Source organism: Hippopotamus amphibius, chromosome 4, assembly GCF_030028045.1.
Source record: "Hippopotamus amphibius kiboko isolate mHipAmp2 chromosome 4, mHipAmp2.hap2, whole genome shotgun sequence".
NCBI lineage: Eukaryota > Metazoa > Chordata > Mammalia > Artiodactyla > Hippopotamidae > Hippopotamus > Hippopotamus amphibius.
In genome coordinates, this window is record NC_080189.1 from 136,275,935 (window position 1) to 136,292,935 (window position 17,001).

Here is a 17,001-nt window from a genome sequence, read left to right on the forward strand (position 1 = left end):
ATGATATATAAAACAGATAACTAATGAGAACCTACTGTATAGCTCATGGAACTGTACTCAGTGCTCTGTGGTGACTTAAATGAGATGGAAATCCAAAAAAGAGGGGATATATATACATGTATGGCTGATTCACTTTGCTGTACAGCAGAAACTGACACAGCAGTGTAAAGCAACTATATTCCAATTTTAAAAAATTAGCAAAAGAAAAAAAAAGATACGTAGCCCCTCTGAGAAAAATTTTAAAAGATGTAAATTAATGGAGAGGTATAACTTCAGTGATCATAAAACTCAATATTGTTGAGGTCAGTTCTCCCCAAATTAAATTGATCTATACAGATTCAGTGCAATCCATATCAATAATTCTAGCAGGCTTTTCTTTTTAAATCAACAAGGTGATTCTAAAATTCACTGAGAAATATAGAGAAATTAGAATAGCCAAACAACTGTGAAAAAGTACAGCATTGGTAGACTATATATTTAACTTCCAGAAAGCTACAGAAATCAAGACAGTGAGGTACTGACAAATAGCTAAATGGAGTAGAACAGAGTCCAGAAATAGATTCATGCATACATGCACAACTGATGTTTTCATAAAGGTGCAAAAGCTATTCAGTGCAGAAAGGGCAGTCTTTTCAATGGATGATTTTGGAACAACAGGGTATCCATATGCAAAAAAAAAAATTTTTTTTTAAAGGAAAAAAAGGACTTCAATTCATATACTTCACACTGTATCCAAACATTAATTCAAAATTAATCACAGGGAGAGATGGGATCAGGATGGCAGAGGAGTAGGACGTGGAACTTACCTTCTCCCACAAAAACATTAAAAATACATCCACAAGTGGAACGATTCACATAGAACATCTACTAAATGCCAGCAGAGGACCTCAGACTTCTGAAACGGCAAGAAAACCTCCATATAACTGGGTAGGACAAAAAGTAAAAGAATCAGGACGGGGCCTGTGCCCTGGGGAGGGAGCTGTGAAGGAGGAAAGGCTCCCGTACCCTGGGAAGCCCCCTCACCAGTGGGGAAATCAGCCTGGCCAGAGGGGGAGCTTCAGAACCTAGGAGGAGAGCACAACAACCGTTCTGCAGAAGACAAAATAGAGAGTAACCTGCATAGAAGGTTGGCAATGCCTGTGCTCCCCAGCCCGAGATGCTCGTCAGTGTGCATGGGGGCTGCGTGCCGAAGCTCCAGCTTTGGAGGTCAGACCCAGGGAGAGGTCTGGGGTTGGCTGAGCAGACACAGCCTGAAGAGGCTGGACTGGGCCAACAGAGGGTGTATTCGGAAGAAGCCTGGGCCCACTAGAGAGGTAAGGTGCCAATGCTGGGGGCTGCATGAGGAGAGGGACAGGATCACCCTGAGAGCCTCTTTCCGCGAGCACTCCCAGGCAACAGGACACTGCCTACAGGAGCTCTAGGGGCGGCTGTGAGTCACCACCTTTGCTAAGAGATACACGAGCTGGCACCAAGCCCTGCCCCCTCCCTCCCCGCTCCCCTGCCCCGAATGTGGAGCAGCAGCTGCCCCTATAAGACCCACGAGCAGGCACCAAGCCCTGCCCCTGCCACCCCAGGAGCTAGCAAGGGCTTCCGCACCTGTACACCCCACATCAAGGGAATAACGGCCAACATACATTGAGGAAAGCGGCAGCAAGCATCCAAACTAAGACAGCCCCTCAATTCTGGACAAGATGGTGGTGTAGATGAATTGCACTCACCTCCCCACTTGAAAACACCAAAATTACACTTAACAGCCGAATAACCATTGATAAAAAAAGACTGAAACCTACTGAAAAAGGTATTTTACATTTAAAGACAAAGAAGAAGCCACAGTGAGACCATAGGAGGGGCACTTTCATGACATAATCAAGTCACATACCCACTGGGTGGGAAACCCACAAAACTGGACAATAATTATATCACAGAGCTTCTCTCACAAGAGTGAGAATTCTGAGCCCCATGTCAGGTTCTCCAGCCTGAGGGTCTGGCATTGGGAGGAGGACCCCCCCACACCCAGAACAGTTGGCTTTGAAGGTCAGCAGGGCTTGAGTGCAGGACCTTCATAGGACAGGGGAAACAGAGACTCCAGTCTTGGAGGGTGCACACAAAGTTTCACGTGCACTGGGACCCAGCACAAAGCAGTGACTCCACAGGCGCCCAGGCTGGACTTACCTGTGGGTCTTGGAGAGTCTCCTAGGGAGGCAGGGGTCAGCTGTGGCTCACTAGGGGGTGGGGGGGGGAAGGACACTGGTGGCAGAGGCCTCAGGGAATACTGATCAGTGTGAGCTCTCCTCGAGGTCACCATCTTGGCACCAAGACGTGGCCCTACCCAACAGCCTACAGACTCCAGTGCTGGAACACCTCACCAGAAAGACAGGAACACAGCCCCACCCATCAGCAGACAGGCTGCCTAAAGACATACTGGCCCACAGTCACCTCTAAACACACCCCTTGACATGGACCTGCCCACCAGAGGGACAAGACTCAGCTCCACCCACCAGTGGACAGGCACCTCCCACCAGGAAGCCTGCACAAGCCACAGGACCAACCTCACCCACCAGGGGGCAGACACCAGAAGCAAGAGGAGCTATGATCCTGCAGCCTACAGAAAGGAGACCACAAACACAGAAAGTCAGACAAAATGAGGTGGCAGAGAAATGTTTCAGACAAAGGAACAAGATAAAAACCCACAAGAACTTCTAAATGAAGTGGAGATAGGCAGTCTACCTGAAAAAGAATTTAGAATTATGATAGTAAAGATGATCCAAGATCTCGGAAAAAGAATGGAGGCACAGGCCAAGAAGATACAAGAAATGTTTAACAAAGAGCTAGAAGATTTAAAGAGCACACAAACAGAGATGAACAATACAATTAATTAAAATGAAAAATATATTAGAAGGAATCCATAGAAGAAAAAATGAGGCAGAAGAATGAATAAGTGATCTGGAAGGGAGAGTGTTGGAAATCACTGCTGTGGAACAGAGTAAAGAAAAAAGAATGAAAAGAAATGATGACAGTCTCAGGGACCTGTGGGACAACATTAAATATACCAATATTTGCATTAGAGGGGTCCTAGAAGGAGAAGAGAGAGAAAGGGCCTGAGAAAATATTTGATGAGATTATAGCTGAAAATTTCCCTAACATGAGAAAGGAAACACACACTGAAGTTCAGAAGGCACAGAGAGTCCCATACAAGATAAACCCAAGGAGGAACATGCTGAGACACATATTAATCAAACTGACAAAAATTAAACACAGAGAAAAAATATTAAAGGCAACAAGGAAAAAGCAACAGTTAACATACAAAGGAATCCTTATAAGGTTATCAGCTGATTTTTCAACAGAAATTCTACAGGCCGGAAGGGAGTGGCACTGTATATTAAAAGTGATGAAAGGGAAAAACCTACAACCAAGAATACTCTACTGAGCAAGGCTCTTCTTCAGACTTGATGGAGAAATCAAAAGCTTTATAGACAAGCAAAAGGTAAAAGAATTCAGCACGACCAAACCAGCTTTACAACAAATCCTAGAGGAACTTCTCTAGGTGGAAAAGAAAAGGCCACAGAGAGAAACAAGAAAATTATGAATGGGAAAGCTCACCAGTATGGAGGTTCCTTAAAAAACTAAAAAGTAGAACTACCACATGATCCAGCAATCCCACTCCCGGCATATATCTGGAGAAAATCATAATTTGAAAAGATACATGCACCCCAATGTTCAGTGCAGCACTATTTACAACATCCAAGACATGGAAGCAACCTAAAAGTCCATCAACGGGAATGGGTAAAGAAGATGTGGTCCCAATAAATAGCTTAAAACAAACAAACAAAAAATTACTATTCCCCTCTTCAAAAATGGAGGAAAAAAAAAAAAAAAAAGATGTGGTAGATATATAAATGGAATATAACTCAGCCATAAAAAAGAACGAAATTTGCAGCAACATGGATGGACCTAGAGATTATCACAGTAAGTGAAGTAAGTTAGACAGAGAAAGACAAATATCATATATATCACTCATATGCAAAATCTAATTTTTAAAAAATGATATAAATGAGTTTATTTACAAAACAGAAACAGACTCACAGATTTCAAAAACAAACTTATGGTTACCAAAGGAGAAACATGGTGGGGAGAGATAAATTAGGAGCTTGGGATTAATACACACACACTACTATATGTAAAAAAGAAAACCAACAAGGACCTACTATATAGCACAAGGAACTTTAGTCAATATTCTGTAATAACCTGTATGAGAAAAGAATCTGAAAAAAGAATGAATATATGTATACGTATAACTGAATCACTATGCTATACACTTGAAACTAACACATTGTAAATCAACTATACTCTGATAAAATTTTTTTTTAAAAAGAACATTATAAGTGAAAATTTTAAAAAAATGAATTATAGACAGTGTAAAATACAAAATTATAAAACTTCTAGAGGAAAATACAGGAGAAAATCATTGCAACCATTTGTTGAGCACAAGATATAACACTGAACTCATCATCCATAAAAGAGAAAAACTGATAAGTTGGATTTCATCAAAATAACTTCTGCTCCTAGAAATAAATTAAAACAATGACAAGAGGAGACAGACTAAGAAAAAGACATTTACGAAGTATATTTCACCTAATAACAGACATATGCAGAGTATACAAAGAACTCAAAGATCAACAATAAGAAAAACCCAATTAAAAAATGAACAAGACTTGGACACTTCACACACACACACAAAATATATACACATGGATAGCAAATAAGAACTTTAAAAGATGCTCAACATCATGACTCATTAGAGAATGCAAATTAAATCACAATGAGATTACCAATACATACCTATTAGAATGACTACAATTTAAAAGTCTGACCATACTAAGTATAATGGATGAGGCTACAGAAGAAAGGAACTTTCATACACTGCTAGTAGGAATGTAAAATGACACAACCACTTTATGTAAAAAAAGGGAAAGACTGTTTTCCAAAGTTAAACATGCATTTACCATATGATCCAGCAATTCCATTACTGGGTATTTAAAGAAATAAAAATTAATATTCACATAAAATCCTGTACTTGAATGTTTATAACAGGTCTATTCATTATCACCAAAAACTGGAAACAACCCAAATGTCCTACAACGAGTAGATAAGTAAACCAACTCCAAAATGGAATACAGCCCACCAATAAAAAGGAACTATTGACACGCAACAACTTGGAGGTAGCGCAAAGGCATCATGCTAAGTGAAAAATCTCAGCCTGTAAAGGTTATACACTCTATTTCATCTGTATGACTTTCTCAAAAACACAAAACTATAATGACAAAGACTGCCCAGTTGTTGCCAGGGAAGAGAGATGGGGAAAAAGTGTGCCTGACAAAGGATGGCACTAGGGGACCTCTTTGGGATGCTGGAACAGTTTGGTATTCTGATTGTGGCAGTGATTATATAACCATATACATTTGTTATAACATATTAAATTCAAAGAACTCTATACCCCCCCCCCCCCAAAAAAGTCAATTTTACTACATGATAACTTTAAAGAATAATACTGCTATCAACTCAGAACATAATAGATCAAAAATACTTCCTGAAAGAATAAATTATCAGAGAACATGTATTGTAAAATTTCTGCTTCTTTCCAATTTAAGACTTACTTTGCAGCCAAGTCCAACACTGATTTTGTAAAACTGTCCCATGGGCTTTCAAAATAATTAGGTCTTCATCCAAAATATTTCTTGATAGTGTTATTCTGTTTCCCATGACCTTATCTGTGTCATTTGGCTCTATCTAATTAGGAAAGAGATACAACAAATCTCCTAATATAAATATATTTTCATCAAATTCTTCTCTTGTGTTTTGAACAGATTTTGCTTTTGTATATCACTTCTATGTTTGGTGCCTACTTGTTTATGACTATTATAGCTGCTTTGTTAATTAATTGGGCTTTTCATCATTACATAATATCCTATTTTATTTTGTCCAGTGCATTAGCCCTAAATTCTACCTTAAATCATGTTATACTACCACCTCTGCTTCTATACTGATGCACCCCTTTATTTTCAACCTTTCCATATTTGTTTTAGGTACTTTTCAACTCCAATCTGGCAATCTGAATTATTAGGAGAACTGGATCCATTTACGTTTAATTAACTGATATATTTAACTTTGCTGCTTCCCTCTATGTTTAGCATTTCTGACATTCTGTTCAAATCTGTATTTGACCCTTTTCATTGCTGAGTTGTATTACTGTGCTGTAATTAAAAGAATACCAAGTCAGGAGGCTGGATTTAATCTCAGCCCTCTTACTAAGGTCTAGATAGGCAAAAGCTTAATTAATCTAAGACAATTTCCCTCTTCTCATGAAAGAACATAAAAATTCCTGCTTTATCTGCTATTAGTTATTTTGGGGGAGGGGGGCAGAAGATAACAGGAGAGGAGGCATCAAGACAGAAAACATAAAAGCTTTAAGGACCCAAGGAGAACAAGATTAGGAGGACCTAGATCCCCAAATCTGAGTTTACAAACAACTTAAAAAGTATTAACAATGAAATGTGATAAGTGCTCTGCTACCCCAGAAGACAGAGCTGAGAAGGAGTGAGAGCTGGGGGTAAGAAGAGAAGATGTACAAACCTTATGAAGATTAGAGTCTGGGAAATGAAGAATAACCTGCGAGGCCAGGGCTTTTTGTGGTGACTACTTAGAGGGAAAAACAGTTATGATGCCTGAGGGTCTTATGACAGCTAGCAATAGCAAGATAAAAAACATTTAGAGGGGAAAGAGGGGTGTGGAGGAAGGTCTTGTCAGAAGTAGGTTAAATTCTGAGGCTAACTTGACTCTTGCTGATGGACATGAGGCTGGCAGAGGGGTGGATGGTCTTACACCAAATGAAAGTCATCATCCAATAAATAAGAAATAAAACGACCAAAAAAAAAGCCTGGAAATTAAGAAACGCATTCCTAAATCAAAAATTTCAACTGTTCAAAGAGGAAAGCAAAACTGAAATTCAAACTACGCAGAGAGCAATGAAAAACATAGAGCCTATCACAACTATGGAACAGAGTAAAACTTGTTCTTAGAGGATATCTTTATTAAAGAATAAAGATTAAAAAGAAGGGAACTTAATACTCATCTTAAGAAACTAACAAAATAAACCAAAATAAAAGTAGGAAGGAGAAAGATGGAAAAAATAAAACAATTCCTCAAACAATAAAATAGATACATTCCTTAAGGAACAGACAGACAACAAAAATGTACAGGTTTAGAAACAAGAGGAACATAAACACAGATACCGAAGAGTTTAAAAGAATACTACAGGGACTCTCCTGGCAGTCCAGTGGTTTAGACTCTGCGCTTCCGCTGCAGAGGGCAGGGGTTCAATCCCTTCTCGGGGAACTAAGAACTAAGATCCTTCATGGCACGTGGCGTGGCCAAAAAAAAAAAAAAAAGAACTTAACAAATAAGTTGGGTTTTCTTTTGCCTGGTTACATTCCTAAGACTGTCCTAAGAAACAGAAAACTTGAAAAGGCTGGAATGGCAAAGGAAGGAGCAGGAGAGCAGGAACAGATTGACTGAGATGAAATATAACCTTTACAGAACAGATAATTCCAATAGTATTTAAGCAAGTAAAGACAATTTACAAAGATGGAAAGGTCCTTCATTTTATAAACCAGTACAACTTTAATACCAAATTCTGAGTTTTTAAAAATACAAAAAAGGAGAGACCACCTTGTGTATAAAAATAGATGAAAAAGTTCTAAATTAGTCAACAGAATCCAGAAATACGTCAAACAAAATGAGTGAAGACTTATCTAGGAAAGCTAGGACATTTCAGGTCTATCAACCATTAGTCAGTGCTAAAAAGGCATATGAAAAAAATCACAACCTTTCCTAATAAAGCTACTAAGTAGAATGGAAAAAAGAAACAATTTATATACAATAAAGACTATTTGTCATTACTCTAAATAAAGAAATGTCAAAGCCATTTTTATTGCTTTAAAATGTTTAATTGAATGAAATTATATGAAATAGAATAGTTCTACTTTTCTTTGAATCATCTCATATTCCCAAGTATTTTAACAAGTGTATGTTAGGGCATTAAACAAGATGTATAAACTATTTTCCAATTTAATTAAATTACCTTTCTGTTAAGTAAGCCCAAACTATAAGGTAACTTGTGGATGGAACAGATATGATACCTGTCCTTAGAAGCCAAACAATCATGGGTATTTTTACAAAACTTACCAGAGGGAGTGATGAGAATCACTGATCTAAGTCAACCGACAACAACCAAAATTTGTGTAACTTTAGTTGAAATGCATCAAACCTCAAAAAACACTTTCACATATAGTAATAATTATAGATCTTACCAATAAAAAAAATAGCTTGTAAGCCTTCTTAAGTAGAGAACCAGTTTTAAATTTTCTAATTTTTTTATTTGAAAAGTTTTACTTAAAGCACTTTTTGTATTCAAGGGTACCTAAAATAGGGTAAATTAAAAAAAAAAAATGAAGCAAATCTTGCCTAATCAGACTATATAAAGTTAATATAACTACTTTCCAGAAGGACCTACTACCCATGCTTAAACTTCAACTAACTGTATCTATGCAGGTGATTAAGTACCTCAGGTAAAGACCTGATTAAGTACCATCTTATGGCCTGGCCATAGCAAAAAGAAAAATCTAATGCTTCCCCCCTCCCCCTCCCCATTCTCATGTAACAAACAAAAACCTGGTCAAAATACTCTTACAATTTTGTCTGTGTGTGTTTATTTTTATGTCAGAAATGTTACAAACTGGTTGTGTTTCATTATGTTTCTTCCTTTAAGACTCAAACAGACTATGTCAAAATCCCCTTTTCTGATTTCCATATCTATCATTTTCTCACTCTAATTTGTTTTCATACTCTTATTCATTTTAGTAAATTCTACCCACTTTTCCATTTCTAGCTTCTATGTTCTTTATTGTGTTTTCCAGTTTCTACTGTCCCTTGTGATCCTTCCAATTTCACCTTCATTTCGGTGATGGTTTTATTTTCTCATCTTATTTTTCTTTCCACTCAATCAGCTTACACTGCATTTTCTCATGTAGTCACACTATCTCTTCCCTCACCTTCTATATCACTGCTTTGTGCTCTCAACTGACAAATATTTCCATTAAGACTTTTAAATGCGTGGCAAAATGTCTGGTCATTATTTTCATCTTCTTTACAGCAATATTTTTTCTCGTGAGTATTCGTCACCTATCCTTTGTTTTGCCACTCCTTTCTTCCTTTTTGATACTTGAATGGAGGCAGCGGCCTCGAGCTGGATTCTTTTTATTAAATCATCATTGAAAGTGGTGAGGTTTTCCTGGACAAGCTATTTGCAGGAGGTTCATGCAGAAGGCCACAGTGGTTCAGTTCTGCACCGGCAAAATTTTGTCTTGACTCAGGGTTTTACATGAGAATCAGTTAGGTTTTTACTTCTCAACATTCAGAGATAGGCAGCCTCGAGGTTTTTCAAAGGCATCTCTTCCCCTACTGCTACAGTGATAGACAGAACGCAAAAGTGGCTTGTTTGTGTGACTCCTTGTTTGGCTTCACCTCCCCAACTTCTTAAAATCAAACCAGATGCAGGGAAACTCCTGCCATTAGCTTAAGAAACCATTGTGACTTTACGAACAAGGGGTATAGGTTTTGCACCTCGGGGGACCTCTCAACTGCATGAAGCAACTCTTGCTGGCTCCAAGCTCTGCAGCCATGGCATCGTCTACTTCTTCCCACAGGTGGCCTGCTTGGTCTCCACTGCCTTTGGCAGCCATTCCACCTATTTTGTGGCTTGGGGTTTTAGCTGCACTCTAGTATAGTGGACTACAGGGTTTGTGTTTTAGTTTTTCCCTCTCTTTGTTGTTATTAGCCAACTGCAAAAAGCAAAAGAAGAAAATGCCAACTTTATAGTACCATCTTCAAACCCAAAATCCAACAATTACCTTAACAGAGTATTCTATACAAGACAGAAATGTGAATGTCTCACTATATTACTGAAAGATAAAGGTGTGCTTTCCTTACTATTGTACTGTGAGGTAAAAATACTAATTTTCCATAAAATACTAATTTTCATATCACCATTAACAACTGAGTGAATTACTTTTATTTCAAAAACCTGTGTAAATTGGGCAGAAAATTAACTGATGTCAAAATGTAAAAAGATACTTTTCAAGACTCAAGGCCCATTGGGGGAACAAATTATGTATACTCTCATCAGTATGCTACAATCTTAGTTTTTGTTTTTAAAGCAAAGTCTTTTTAGTAATGAAGACAAAAAAGGACCTGTCAATCTGCAAGTCCCCAGTTACAACTGGGTTTGAAATGAAGATCGTTTATAGTACATATAAGATCATTCCCTTAGTAAAATTTTAACTCTAAGCAAGTTTGTTTTCCTGCCAGTTACTGTTCTTCTACTCGTTTATCCAATACCAAATTAGCAAAATCAAATTTTACTAATAACTAATTTTTAAAAGCAGCAAATAATATACCAAAACCAAATTAAACAGATTTTGAATTACCTGTGTTTTAAATGATTCCCTTTTACACATAACAGTAAATCTGTCAATGTCAATATGTCATACAAAAGCTAAGTAATGCCTGATATAATTTATTAAACATTTAGAGGCACCATGAGTTCATACTGACAGAAAGAAACAAAGAAGAGCTCTTCCTTACAGAATTCTAAATAAGAAATGTAAATGGAAGGATGGGATTTGAAAAACCACAGTTCGACAACCACTACAGTTGGAATGACAGGATGACAGTTTACAGTGGAGAGACTAGGTGTACATCACCTTAAGTAACCAAGTCCCGTCACCAGTAATGGCACAAATATACGTCATGCTCTGAGAAACTTCTGATGAATTCCTGCCCAAAATGCATAACCTGAATCTAACCATGAGGACAGACAGAGAAATGCAATCAAAGGATATTCTACAACATAGCTGGCCTGTATGTGCTCTTCAAAAATGTCAAGGCCATGAAAGACAGAGTGAAAAACTTCAGATTAAAAGAGACTAAGGAAAAATGACAATGAAATTCAATGTGTGATCCTGGTCTGAATTCTGGACCAGAAATAATTCTAACAATTCTTTCTCTTTAGCATATAAGACATTAGTGGGACAAGTGATGAAATCTGTCTGTATACAGGAGAACTGTACCCATGTTCATCTAGGAAATAAACACTGAAGTACTTAGAGGTTAAAGACACTGAAGACACTGTCTGCAATTTTCTCTCAAACGAGTCGAAAAATGCAAGAATACTGTGTATGTGTATGTAGATGGAGAATGATAAAGCATATGGGACAAATATTAACATCTGGGGAATTTGATTAAGATACACAGGAACTCCTTGAACTATTGTCTACAAATTTTCTGTAAGTATGAAATTATTTAACAATACAAAGGAAAACAAAATCAACCCAGTTAATAGAAACTCTATTTTATAAGGATCATCTTTACTATATTCTACCCATCGGATCATGAAATTTTAGAGCTGGGAAGAAAAATGTATTCTTTCACCAAAATCCCTCAACTTACAGATGAAGACAATGAAGTTAAGACTTCCTCAAGATGACAACGTTCAAGGCAGAGCCAAGACTGTTACCCTGCTCTGATTCAGCTCTTTCTACTACTGCAAGCTGCCTCTTGTTCCTTTATACTGGCATCTACTCCCTGAACATGTGATACTAAAATATTTAGCTCTATTTTCTCATGTATTCTAATAAGCTGGTGTGGCAAAACCACTTTCAGGCAATCTACATTTCATTTTTAAAAGGCATGTATGTATTACTGCTTCTAACAGTCCTGAATAACTAATATTAATAAATATGTTGCCACAATACATGTCAGATACTGTATCGAATGCTAAAAATACAAAATTAACACATTCCACAGCTGAGTGACACTGCTAGGTCTATTACTGAGAGAGACCAAGTCTGTATTACTGCACTGTATAACCCACCTCTTAGGACAGTGCCTGGCATACAATAAACATCCAAATGACTGTATGCTGCTAAATAAAAGACAACCCACAGCACAGGAAGGTGCAAACAGGTAACCGTAACATCCGCAATGTTAACATGAGACAACAAAAAACAAGTTTTTTTGCTTGGTGAAATCGACAAAGGCTTCAGAAATTTAATGACTACCAAAGTGAAGACTTGAAAGACAAATAAGATTTCAACAGACATGGAAGCAATGGGGTGGCGAGAGGATGGGTAGGGGGAGTTATACAAAATAGCCAGAAGGCAAGAAAATATTTGGCATTTCTACTAAATTTTTAAACATAGGCTTACCTATTGTTGCTGCAAGTTCTGGGTCAAAAGTGTCATCTGTGAACCTCAAGAGCAGGCTAAAAGAGATGTTAAAAACATAGATTAGTAATCTGACTTTTCTTTTTAATCATTTGATAAATCTTCCTGCTTGTTGTATTTTGTCACAAGTTAGATGCAGATAAGAATAGCTGATGTAGTCTGCTCCCAGAAACACTGCCTCAATGCAGATATATACAGAGGAATTAAATTATTGGAAAGGCAATTAAAGAATCCCAAAAGCAAAGCAGTTTACTAGAAAATATATATTCCCCATGCTCCCGTGCTCAATTCCCCAACTGTGAAAAAGATAGTGTTTTTTGTTTTTTTTTATAACTGTATTGGTATGTCCTTCTGAGAAAATCTTATTAGCAAACGTGACACTTTGGACAAAAGGAGAAAAAATAAGACTCCTGGAATGCAACAAATTAATTTTTTAAAAATCTGATGCATAATCCACTCTGCATTCAGGTAAAAACAGAAAGGTTTAGCATTTTGAAACAAATAGTAAGACTATTACCTAAGTGGAAAGAGATCTAATTAAAAGAGAAGGCAGAAAGATCACATGATAAGCATCCTCTGGCAACTGCTGGGTAGAGTGTATGAGATCAAGTAGGCAATATGGAGCTATCAAACGCTTCCAAAGAAAGGAATGGCAGGAACTGCTCTCTATTTTGAAAAGTTAATGCCAGCAAAAAAAAATGCAAGAAAATCAACAGAAGACAACTGCCATGATTACAGTAAAAGATCATGAAGGACTAAACCTAGGAAATAGTAAAGGAACTGGAAAGGAAGGCGTGAAATGAAAGGAAAAGATACCACAAAAGTAATCCAAGATTTTGTCGCCCAGAATTATTTTATTTGACATAAGGCAGAAGTGTTAGTTATTATAAGCTCCTGAAAAATAAAATCTAAGACTTTGTTAAAGCCCTATATTTATAAAATTAATCAATCACCCCTCACATTATCTCCTAAGTAAGACGATACTGTTCTATTGACCTATTTGCGTTAATAAAATCAAGACAATAGTTATCTCTGAGTTGCAGGAAAAAAATGAATGAATATTTCTATAGATTATTTTGTCAGGGAAGACAAGGGTGTAAAGCAACACATTTTAATACAGGCTCTGAGTATAAGGCAGCAGATCTTAGCGAGGGGTAGACTGTTAGCTCAAAATGTATTCTAAATTTTATGCGTGCATTTTTCTAGACAGGGAGTCTATTTCTCTATTAGATTTTGACAGGAACCCACAACCCGAAAATGATTAAGAGCCACTGCTCTAAAGGATGTATGTTGTTAAGCCTTCATATTTTCAAGGTTAAAGGAGCAAAATACTCTCCATGCAGAGCTATAGATGGAAGGAGTAACCACCACCCCACTCTTGGAGGAGACCAAATTTATAATTAATCAGTGTGATTATAACTAACATGCATTTCTCAATTTACAAATGAAATTGGTCAAAAAGGATGGGGATATAAAGGGCATAGCAGGGACGACAATTTAAATAGCAGGGTCTCTATAATCCCTCCCAGTTTCTGAAACACCTTGCTACTTCTTTACTTCACCGTGGCTAGCCACGGAATCAAAGAATACTATACACTTAACACTAGAGAGGGCTTGAGAGATTTCTACTCCAACCTCACTTTTCAAACAAAGAAATGAAGGCCTAGAGTGTCTGAGTGTCACACACAAGGTCACACAAGTGGCAGCACCAGTTTCATCATTCTCATCTCCTGGCTGCTCTCACACATGCTCATTACACCCCAGCTATAAAATAACCCACTAGTTTGTATTAGGTAAGTCACCCTTGGTTGTGCAATGATTTCTCAACACCACAAGCGATATCTCACTTCCACTGACTCTCCATTTATTAAGAAACAGAAACTATTGGTTAAAACAACCCTATAAGATTATATCCATGACAAATGTTTTTGTACTTACCTTAAAAAGCATGGGCTTCTAAAGAGTCATTTATTCTCATCTTATCCAGAAAGATAAGTGTTCGAAGTTTTTTCCATAGCATACGACATACACCAATAATATATATCTAGCTAGAAAAATAAGCCAACTTTCTCCCTAAATACAATCCTTTCTTGAAAGCGGTAAAGGTGTTAAAATTTGGCAGTGAGTGGTTGATAATTCACCACTAAGTATTCAGAAAAAGTTTGGAGCAGATTAGATCCAAATAAATTTGTTTGAGGGGAGGGAACCAAGGAAACCAATAAATCCACTTAGATTTTACTCTAGAGGAAGAACTTCAATTATGTAAACGCTGTACCTTCAGTTAACCTTCAACTAATCAGCCATCTAATACATTTAGAAAAGGTGCCAACCAACCTTATGTTTTGGGCTGAACCACATGAAATGACATTCAACCATTCCTGACTTCAAAATCAGCAATTTCACATGCCTTAACCTAAATGATGGTCACAACCCAAGAAGAAAATGGTCACAAGGCCAAAGAACTCCTATTAAGACAAAGTTTATGTATTACCTAACTTTTTAATCCTCAAATATAATAGATGTTCACGAAAATAATTTTATTCAGCCCTTTAAGAAACACACACACACACACAATTAATACTATCTTTTTAGCCGATAGCATTTCATTAATCTATTCCTTCTTATGTACAAATCCCTCACTCCAACGTACAGAGTACATTAAATGAGGGAAACTATGAAAATGTATTGTCATGCTTTAAAAATACATAAAGTTTCAGAACAGAGTACAGAGTAAGATTTCAAATGCTCAAATATCTTTAAAAAAAAAAAGACTTCAGAAGTGATTTGAAAGATAAGTTTATCAGGAGGTATAGCTAAAATATGAAACTGCTTGCAGCTCCCGGAATTTGGATATTATTTAATGATCAAAGCAGCCTAGAGTACAACCTTCTGATAATGAGATGGCAAGGATACCTTCACCTGGAGAACTTTGTTCTAAGACGTGGATGAAATCACAAACGTCTTGCAACACCCCCCAGGCTCCACGTCCTCCCTTAGACTCAGCTCTAACTACTGTCAACATTATTTCCCCCTAAGAAAGCGTCAAGAAAGAAAAGACACAAAGTAATGTGTTCTTTTAACTCCAAATGATGTGGCAGAATGAAAAGCAACAATTACACTTAATTTTCAAAAGTGGTTCACAGCTTAAGCTCTACCATCGTAGACTAAAGTGAATTATTTAAGCAGTCAGAAGACTGACGAGCTCTTCCACAGCTGACTCATTAAAAAAAAAAAAAAAAAAAAGGACGCGGCTGTGGGGTGCACCAAAATAGGCCAGGAATGTGACCTACGGCGTCACCAAACTTCCTGTGCAGAACTTTACGTCTTTAGAGACCGCCCGACAGAAGCCCCACAGCGGCGAAGTTACAACCCAACTCGCGGGGCGACAGGCAGCCTGAACCCCGGGGCCGAGAGGCCTCGCCTCGGCCCGACTCGGGCCCAAACCCGCCGCCACGCCCTAGGCTCCGCTGCAGCAAACCGGCCGGCCGGGCTGCGGCCTGGCAATTCTTTTTCTCTCTGTGCGACGGGGGGGAAGCGATCCTGGCAGCCAGGCCTGGCAGAGGCCGGGGCCGCGGGGCGGCGGCGCGGTCGCGAGCGGAGGCCGCCCCAGCCCCGCCCGCCCGGCCGCCGCCGTTTACCGTTCCCGCCGCGGCCCAGGAGACAGCGGCCACCGAGGCGGAAAGAGCCCCGCCGCCCTCGTCACGGCCTGCAGAGCCGCCTCACCTGGACTTGCCCACGCCGCTCTCGCCGATGATGAGGATCTTCAGGGTGGTCAGCACGTCCTCGTCCATCCTGACCCTGCTCGGCTCCGCGCGCAGCTGGCCGCCCCGCTCCGCCTCTCCGCCCTTCCCCAGGCGGAGCTGCCGCGCATGCGCCCCACCCCGCCGGGGCCACCTTCCTTTCTCACCGGGTGTTTAGGTTGCCGGAGCCCCGGACGCCCCAGTTCCGCCTAGAGGTAGCTCTGCGTCTGCGCAAACCCAAGTCCCAGGTGTCCTTCCGGAGGGCAACCCCTCCCCTGCGCAAGCGCAAAGGGACAGCGGGTGTGATTTCACGCACTTCGCAGGCTCTTCCTCCTGCCCAGCCCTAGCTTAACCGTTCTTCGTTGGTGCGCCTACTTGGGAGAGCACTGAGTCAGGGCAGCGTAGTGCTCTTTTATTTTAGCTGCTCAAAACAGCTGCATTGCACTGGGAAAAGGCTTGTGCGTGAAGGCTGATTATTACCTAGACTTCTGAGCCTGTTTCCCACAGTCGGCAGCAATTATACTTCTTAGAGTAAGACCGGCTTCTTAGAATTGCTATGAAGATAAAATGAGTTAATTTCTGATGGCACTTTGTAAACTCAAGTGCTCTATGAGAGGTGTGATCAGGTATTATTAACTTCCTGGCTGTTAGATTGATAAGTACCCTTCACACCTCAGTTCATCTTCAAAGAGAGATGTAAACCTCAGGTAGATCGGGTGCATGCAAACCTCCGGTGGTGCAACTTCAAATCTACTATTACTCATAAGAACTGCTGCACCGCAACTGCAGGAATAGTATGTACATGCTTTGTCTTGTTAACAAGTTATAAAATCTTAATGAAGGCACCAAACCTCATGTATAATAATTAACAAAGTGCCTGGTATATGGCGAACACTGAATAAACATTAGCCTCCTATCTTATC

General features: G+C 39.0%; 1 protein-coding gene across 2 annotated transcripts in view; it reads right to left on the reverse strand.

Moving 5' to 3' along the window:
* RAB18 (RAB18, member RAS oncogene family) overlaps positions 1-16,318 on the reverse strand; it is a 38,517-nt gene extending 22,199 nt beyond the window's left edge. The window contains exons 1-2 of one of the 2 annotated variants that reach the window (XM_057731503.1): positions 16,062-16,318; positions 12,321-12,376 (exon numbers count right to left, since the gene is read on the reverse strand). In XM_057731503.1, the coding sequence (XP_057587486.1) occupies positions 12,321-12,376; positions 16,062-16,129 (124 nt within the window). In that variant the 5' untranslated portion in view covers positions 16,130-16,318. The remainder of the gene's footprint in view (positions 1-12,320; positions 12,377-16,061) is intronic. The other variant, XM_057731504.1, reaches the window with a different exon arrangement.
* Positions 16,319-17,001: the final 683 nt, after the last annotated feature.